Genomic DNA, 8952 nt, shown 5'->3' with positions numbered 1-8952 from the left:
GGTAAAACTGAAGCACATTGTTGGGCTACTATAATAAGAGATAGCATTAAAGTGGCCCCTGGAGACCCATCATCATTATTGTTTTCCACATACATAGGTGCATTATAGTGCCTATAATGAACTGATGCTCTCTCAGCTCCACTGCATTCACATTGTGGATTTTGCTGTTTCAGACAGTTTGCACTGATTTTTAACTGTCCCGTGTTGGTTTTGGGGTACAAAAAAACGTATTAATAGTGATAATGTATGTGGAATATAGTAAAAAATAAATGAATGAAGCTCCTGTTTTTTTTTTTTTGTTTGTTTGTTTGTTTTTGTTTTGTTTTTTTACTTCTATCATTCATTTGATCCAGGGAGTGACTCACAGCCCCGTCTGGCCTGCAGAGGGCAGCATTAAGCCTTTCGCCTCACAGGAAGAACGGGCGGACACGTGACATGCAACAGGAAGTAAATAAACTGCTTTCCCGCGCAGTTAAATTGGAACAGCAAGTCGTCTGCTTTCAAGGAGAATAAAACAAAATGGATGAGCTTTATTTGGATAATATTGACGAATACGTCAATGACCATAATAAAATAGTAAGTGCCTTCTTAATTCGCGGTATTTCATTTTGTGCGATGAGGTTTTCAGGCTGAACTAGAGCGTGAATTAGCTCTGGCTTCGACATGATTGGCTGCTGAACTCCGCTCAAAAAACCTGCCGTTTTATCTTTGTCTGGTTTTCACGACAATTTATGTGTATCCAGGGGCATTTTTGTCAGTTTTAGGGATGTTCAGGGGTCTCCGTGTTAATTCGGCTCTGCTATGATGTAGTAAATGGCAGTTGAATTGAAGAAAAGCTTATTTTCAGTTGACCAATTTCAGTTGCTGCTGGAAACCGCCAAGTGCGTGACAAACACTGCTGTAGTAAAGACATTTCAAACACTGACATGAAGTCGATATTTATTTATATCTGATAAGTATTAGATATTTCCCAGCTCATGTAGCTTAATGGAAAGCAACAATAATCGGTACCTTAAAGAACAAAGACAATATTTGGATAATATTTATTATCCGTCATATAGTCTCTGTGTAAATACAAGTGTCCTTTGTGCTTTCTCTACACCAGGTAACCTATAAATGGCTGAGTCTCACTCTTGGAGTTCATGTCAACACAGCAAAACAGTAAGTGGTTACTTTGACATGCCAGGAACTAATAAAATATTGTATGATAAAAAAAAAATTCCATCTTCAAATGGTCTTTTTTGTCCAAGCAACAATCGCAAATTGAAATTAATTAGGGTTTACTGAAGCACTACATTTGACAGTAACAGTCCAGTTGAATGTTTCTCGAGTTTTTCTGCACTTGAGTTGCACCGTTTTTGTTGTGGTAGTGAGATGAAGACATGCACATGTTTGCATGTTTTGGCATGTGTGTGCATGCAAAAAAAGGTGCTGTGTGTTTTCTTTAAAAAAAAAGAAAAAGATCATTAACACTTTGTGTCATTGGCTGATAAATACATAAATGCCATAAACACAGATTTACCTAGGTGGCCCAGGTAAAGGCTCAGGGTGTGGGAAATACATTTAAGTTGTGTCTTGTGTTCAGAATGCTCTACCATTACCTGGATCACAAGAGGAAGGAGAGTTCAGCTCAGCTGCATGCCACCTACCTTGTGTCAGGGAAATTTGTGGACAATGGTCAAACGGTGAGACCTGTTGTAGCATTTTTGTGATTTTATTTTATTTTTTCTACATGCCCAAAGCTGCAGCTTTAATGATTTTTTTACACTGTGTTTGCTTTTCAGAGTCACAAGGTGTCTGTTGTGAGAGAGGACCAGCTGGAAGGTGTGTAAATATTAATTCACATGACATCATTCGGTTGTGTTGCTCTGTAACAGCAAGGTTGGCTCGTTGTTTGATTCTAATTTCGAAAGTAATATCCTCAGTTCATAATCATCACCATCACTAAATAGTACGCTTTTATGTCAGTGAGTCTTGATTTTCTTTGTATTTTTTTTTTTTTAATGACATATTTGTTGTAAATGAAGCAGCAGTGAGTCACGTTTGCCGTTTTCTTCTGCAGATTTCAAAGCCAAGATGAGCTTGGTAGTCAGCGTGCACGTCTACAGCGTCCAGAGAGCGTTGCTTAGAGACAGCGGCCCACTTTACGCTGTGGACTACGACGCTGTAAAAGACAATCTTAAAAACTGCAGCAGGTACGCTAATCATGGTGTTTTTTGATTTGCAGTGACCAGTAATCAGCATTTTTACACCATCTGTGTAAAGATTAGTTTAGCCACTATTAGAATGAAAACATAATTAATCTTATTTATATTATTTAATAGTTATTTTGCTTTTGCGTTTCAGGTACAGCGCGATACGCTGTGCCAGCGCAGTGCCCATGTCTTCTGTGGAGCTGCAGCAGGCGAGGGAAGTCCAGCAAGCTCCTACGCCTGAGCCTGAAAACAAAAAGGCTGGCATGAATGGAGACACCAGCCCAGTTTTAAAATCATCCGCCAAGCCTCCAAAAGGCATCATGGGAATGTTTGCTAACAAATCTGCTCTTAAGAGTCAGGATAACACCAAAGAGATGAAGCCTGAAAAGAAAGAGGATGTACGACTTTGTCCTTGTGCTGCAGTCAGTTACTCGAGTTTTTGCTCTGTTTGTTTATAAGTGTGTTTTTTGTATTTTAGATCGAAGCACCCAAAAGCAAACCAGTCGCAAAAGCCAATCCAGTGGCAAACTTCTTTGGGACTCAAACATCAAGTGAGTAATAATTAAAGTATTGTGTGCCTGGTGTACTTTATTAAAAGGGGGGTTAAAATTCATATGTTCCATTTAGACTGCTGTTATTTTGTTTTAGGGTTTCTATTTTAACCTTGAAACTGTTGTGCTCATAGTTTGTTTTTATTATTATTAGTAGTAGTAGTAGTAGTACTATTTTGCTCTTTGACACAATCTGCCTTTCAGAGCAGTTGTACAAATCACATCATTATATAAATAAATGTTGTCTTTGTCATGTTCTTATTTCACATAAACCTAGTTAAAAGCATCATAATTGAATGTGTTCCTCGCCATGGTGAAAAATAATCAGCGAGTGAGGCAACAAGTTTTTAAAAAAGTACCAAAGTGCTGCAGGTTGTAATTGGCAAAACCAGTTTTGTCTTGCATGGAGTGTAAGGTTTTGAATGTAGAGGCTGTAAAGCAGAAGCCACTTGTGAACACGATCCAGAAACCCTGCCATCTTCTCCGCCAAAGCTCATTTAAAATAGTCCGAGGCAAAGTGGAAAACCTTTCTGGTTAGAAATCAAAATGTTACATTTTATTTGGAAAACATGGATGCCATGTCCCAACTTTTTTTGCTGCCATGATCTGATGTTTTCAGTGTTTTGTTGTGAGTAATTGAGTTTGAATTTTAAATCAAGTTTCCACGTTTATCGATGTGCATGCTGTTTTGCGACATACAAAAGTAACCCAGAAAGATGAGCAGTAATTATTTGATTTGAATGTGTTTACTGAATAATTGTTCTTTTCACTACTTCAGAGAAGCCAGAGAAACCTGTGAAGGAGGAGGAAGCACCTCAGTCATCTTCCAGAGCAGCGCAGCAGCATGAAAGGTCAAAACCAGAGGAAAATCAAGAAGCTGTTGCTCCAGTGGAGCCACAAAAAGACACAAAGAAAGACTCCAGAAGGTGTGTGCTGGTATTCATGTGGGAAATGTGACAAATTGAATTAAATATTCCTTTCAGTACATGAGGAAATCGTTTTCTAATCATGAAAAGAATCCACTTCCCTGTCTCTAATTGTTACTTAGAAATGTAATTTCAAAAGTTATAAAGGGTGTTTATTTCTGGCTTTAATCTAATCTAAATTCTTTAATTCCTTTTTTTTTTTTAATAGCAAAACTAAGCGGCTAGAAGATTCTGACGGTGAAGAGGAGAAGATGGAGAAGAAAAAGAGGAGGAGGATTAAGAAACCCGAGCCAGACAGCAGTGATGAAGATGGTTATACTTTTATTTTATATTATTCTCTTATTCTGATATTTTCTATTTTGAAAACCTATTAATTTTAAAAGTGAACAAACAGTGATATAATTGGATTAAAGATATAAATGTATATTTTGTATTAGTTTTGCTGCTGTAGGCACACTAAAAGCAATTCCAAACATTGTAATTAATTGGATTAGCAAACAGCTTGTGAGGACAAAACTTTTATTTCAGTTCATTTCAGTCTTTGGGAAAAGAAGGACTTTTCAGAAGACATTTCAAAATTGATAAGATAATCTGTTTTCCCCCTTCCAGTTATTCCAGACTCTCCACAGCCAGTCGTGACAAGAGAACCATCATCACCAAGTCCTAAAAAGGAGGTTGAACCCGACAGACATTCTCATGTAAGTGTTTGATACTCTAGTTTTGATATAACTGGAAACTTTGGTAGTCTTTTATTCATTTTTAATGTATTTTTTAATGTATTTAACTCGGAGCATGCGTCTTGTTATTCTACAGCCGAGCAGTTCTGAAATGAAAATAAGGAAGAGAAGACGAGTCATGAAGTCTCATACCTTTCTGGATGATGATGGATGCATGGGTATGAAAAACGTACAACAGTGAAAATCCAACCAGTGCAGATCATAATCAAACACGTTTAATGTATTTATATATAGTGCTACAGTATATGTGACTGTTTTTAAATAAAGAGGTCAGGGTCTGTACAAGTAATCGATATGAGACAAAAGCTCAGGGCTGGGAGATTTCTGCTGCTGTTGTTAGTCCTGTCTGTTATTATGGAGAAGAGATGTTCCTTATATGCTTACACTCAGGCACACAGTCGCTTCACTTGTTCATACTTGTTTATGAGGAATCTATGCATCCAGGGAAGAGCAGGAATATTCTGTGAGAAATGTGTACTTTCTAAAAATGCATTAGCCAGTGCTCAACTTAATGTTTTTTCTCTGAGAGATTTAATAGCTGCTTTTATATTTTTACAGGTCTGACTTTTATTATTATAATAAAATCTAATCTAACTATTATATTCAATATGATTTAATTATATTTAATATTAATCTAAATATGCTAGCTAAGTTACTAAATCTTTTAGGTAAATCTATTTGAGTGCACCCCATCCATTACATTAACTCATCAATACATGGCTTCAGTTCAACACTAAGTGAGATGACGGTTGTCAACCTGCAGCAAGCGGCGCAATTTAAAATCATAGCAAACTAAGGCTACGTTCACACTGCAGGCGAAAGCGCATCAAATCCGATTTTTTTGACCCTGTGCGACCCATACCCGATCATGGTCTGACAGTGTGAACGGCACAAATCCGATATTTTCAAATCCGATCTGGGTCACTTTTGTATGTGGTACTGAATTCGATACATATCCAATGTTTTAGAAAGCGACTGCTGTGTGAATGGTCAAGTCGCATTAAATCTGTCTTTTACGTCACTGACACAAGACAGACACCAATTATCAGCGCCGGAGAAGCGCCCGATAAGACATCGCGAACGCTTCCTGGCCATCTGGTGAAACAGCTGGGAAGACAACATTGGAGGAACGTGAACATTTAATTTGTACTGTATAATCTGCAGATTCTGACAGAAATCTGCAACTATCCTTTGAAGCACCACTCCTCTCTAAAAGAGCAATAAGGATCATTATTAGGTTATCTATATTATTATGTAAATAACAAAATAACTTAAAGCAAAAATTGGGAAACGTAAAGTCCGAAGTCTTTATATTAACGGCCATCAGTCAAACAATATTGTTGCTCTGGGTCTAAACAGAGCGCGTTGTGTGTGACATCTTCTTTTGCGCATGCGGGCCGCTTTGAGCGTTCACACTAGAGCGTGTTTGCTGTCGCATTTTATTTGTAGTGTGAAAAAGCAGACAAAAAAATCAGATTTGATCAAAAAATCGGAATTGAGCATTAAGACCTGCAGTGTGAACGTAGCCTAAGATTATAGTTTAGTATAATTTCTGCATACAGAGAGCTGTGTTTTATTTTGTGGAAGGTGGTAGATCAGAGCAAGTGCAAGGATCACTTTTTGTCCTTCACTCCACCTGAACTCTTTTTACGGCAACGTGTCTTTGCTCTTTGACAGCATCCTGTTCGCTGCTGCTGTTCCATCAGTCTTACCAAGAGAAACGCAGCAATCTAGGCTGAATCTGGCAGTGTCCGCTTGTCCACAGTAGATTGATTAGTTTTGTATGAATTCGTAACTCCAGGTTGTTTCTCATCCACAGTGACAGAAAAAGGCTACGTGAGTGAATCTTACTCTGAATCCGAAGATGATTTTAAACCCTCCAAACAAGCGTCAAGAGATCCCATTAAAGCAAAACCATCAAGTAGCAAAGAGGATGAGAAGAAAACTCAAAAGAAAGCATCAGCAAACTCAAATAAGGGAACCAAACAAGCTTCCATAATGGGATTTTTCCAGAAGAAATAACAGATGGTGATGGATGCATTCACTAAGGACAAACGAGCACTGCTGTAGACTTCCTGTAATGAGACTGTGACGTATCTGAAATCAGCTGAAACAACTCAGAACACTTGACAAATGGACTTCAACACAAAATTACATTTTAGTTTCTCTGTTTTATGAATACATGTCCAACTCAATAAACATTAAAAAATTAAATATGTGTTTTCACTTTCAGAAATGTAGAACCATCACAAGCCTGAAAATCTGAACACATTAACCAAACCACCACATTTTAATGGACCAATCCCGTCGTTTTTTTTCTTCCTCTGTTCATGTCAAAGACTTCACCTATTGCTGCAGTAGCAAATTGAGTTTTTATTATTATGCCTCCCTTTTAATATATCATGTGACCAAACCAGGGAGTTGTTTGTATTTGTTTTTTTCTTAATTGTAGTTGATCATCTACTGCTAGCACTACCGAAACCTCATCAGAAATGATCTCAATCAAAGGTGTCAGGATGCCATTCTTACGGAAATCTGAAGAAAAGGTTTATGTATAGCAAATTACACAAGACCTGGACTAAAAATCAGTTGCTACAGGTCTTATGGAGTAATTCTTCCAAATTTGGGGTTTTTGTTTCTAGTGAGTGGAGCTCAGGAGAGCGGTACGACAGTGAGTGTCTACAGCCATCTATAAAACAGGGTGGAGGCTCTGTCATGGTTCAGCCCGTGGTGTGAGGAATCTTGATGAGCTGATGAAATTCTAAACATTGAAAAGTAGTTTCAAAGTAGTTTTGATCAGTGGTCTTTGATCAGTGGGTTTTGGTCAGTGGTTGTTGATCAATGGTCATGAGAATTTGCATAATTATGATTAAGGAACTGACCTCAGAGCCCATTGTTCCTTCAGTGGGCTGGCTTCAGTCATTATGCAAATGTACTGTTTATAAGATTGGGGAAACCTGCAGTCAGCTGAGACTGAAGAAGTCACTTGGATGAGTGACGAAACGTTTCTCCCACAAAACGCTACGTCCAGATGAACAGAATCAACTTTTGGAGATTGAAAAGTAGAGTTCCAGAATAAAGATGGTCATATTCAGATTCTGAAAGTAATTTTCTTTCTTCTTTTGTTAAAAATTGTAATTATTTCACACAGGAACAATATGAAAAAAAAATCAACCTAGATGGGAAGCTCTCATTAATTCACTTTAACAGCAGAAGTATGTACTCTAATTTTAATTTCATTAAGGACTACTTGCAACAATTTTCTCGCCCCTTCAGTGTTATAGCCATCACTGAAACTTGGTTCAATGTCGATAAAGGAATAGATTTCTGTTTGAATGGATATGATTTAAAATACATGAGTAGATTAAATAAGGCGGGCGGCGGGGTTGCTATATATGTTCATAACTCTATAAAATATAATGTTGTAACAACTATGTCTATGGCTATTGATGGAATTTTGGAATGTTTGACTATTGAGATCATGAATGAAAAAAAGAGAAATGTTATAATAAGTTGCATATATCGGACACCCAGTTCAAGTATTGACACCAGGGGCGATTTTAGCCCAGTTTTGGAGGTGCTTCAGCACCCCCAAAATGAATCAAAGCACCCCCAAAGATGTCTTACTTTTTTTGAAAATATTTGCTGTTTGTGGGACACACTACTAAAAGTATAAAAAGCATACAGTACTTAATTGAGATGGAACATTTTAACAACAAAAGTATAGATAACCCCTCCCCCCCTCCCAAAATGGTTTGTTCCAGCTCGGCTCTCTCCTACTCCCTCTAGCGCCGTTGCTGCCAGAGTGATGGTGGCTGAGACGCAGTGGAGCAGAGGTGGAAGTGCCTGGCTTAAAACAGGACATATTAGCTGCATTTAACTTTCAGTTACTCTTTATATAGTTAGGTAGGAGTCAGACCATGTTTCTTTTTAACTGAAAAACATTACACCAGGTAACCTGCTGTGCTGAAAATAGGGCTGCCACGATTAGTCGACTAGTCACGATTACGTCGACTATTAAAATCATCGACGACCGATTTAATAGTCGATGCGTCGTTTGAAGCTTTGTAAGATCATAAAAGATGCAGGAACAAGTAGTAGCATTTAAGAGTGTAATAACGGACTGAAACAGAAGATGGCAGCACTGCATGTACAAGGATGCCAGCTGCCGTTAAACCCCGAAGAAGAAGAAGGAGCTGTGTCCCAGAATTCATAGCGCAGCCCAGCTCAGTTTCCAACAATGGCGGCAGCTAGTTAGTTTTAATATTACTCTTATTATTCTTTCTGGGTCACAAAATAAACGTTTAACATATTTTCAGGCGAGAATGTAGCTGTGTAAACCTCAAATATCTCCTCAGTTTATCAAGACACCACATATTTTCAAAAGCGCTCCGACGTTTTCGGAGACGCCTGTTACCCACTAGCTTGATAGCTAGCCGGGGGCAAGGCTCACTAGAGCCCATGAGAACACCGGACTCCTGGCAAATCGTTTTCAAACCCACTGCGGTCTTTCGCTACTCAGGTTAAACATATATAAGTCACT

General features: G+C 38.2%; 1 protein-coding gene across 2 annotated transcripts; it reads left to right on the top strand.

The window, feature by feature from the left end:
• The first annotated feature begins 420 nt into the window (after positions 1-420).
• pold3 (polymerase (DNA-directed), delta 3, accessory subunit) lies at positions 421-7997 on the top strand. 2 transcript variants are annotated; one of them, XM_085141760.1, is made up of 12 exons: positions 421-576; positions 1106-1161; positions 1586-1685; positions 1785-1824; positions 2063-2195; positions 2347-2593; positions 2674-2746; positions 3525-3672; positions 3881-3984; positions 4282-4370; positions 4486-4567; positions 6229-7997. In XM_085141760.1, the coding sequence occupies exons 1-12, from the start codon at positions 520-522 to the stop codon at positions 6429-6431; spliced, it is 1332 nt and encodes a 443-aa protein (XP_084997886.1). In that variant the 5' UTR covers positions 421-519; the 3' UTR covers positions 6432-7997. The 2 variants fall into 2 exon arrangements, with proteins under 2 accessions (XP_084997886.1, XP_084997887.1); XM_085141761.1 differs by lacking the exon at positions 421-576 and adding an exon at positions 638-1007.
• Positions 7998-8952: the final 955 nt, after the last annotated feature.

The sequence above is a fragment of the Neolamprologus multifasciatus genome, chromosome 18 (genome assembly GCF_963576455.1).
Source record: "Neolamprologus multifasciatus chromosome 18, fNeoMul1.2, whole genome shotgun sequence".
NCBI classification, from domain to species: domain Eukaryota; kingdom Metazoa; phylum Chordata; class Actinopteri; order Cichliformes; family Cichlidae; genus Neolamprologus; species Neolamprologus multifasciatus.
This window is presented reverse-complemented; position numbering and strand designations above follow the sequence as displayed.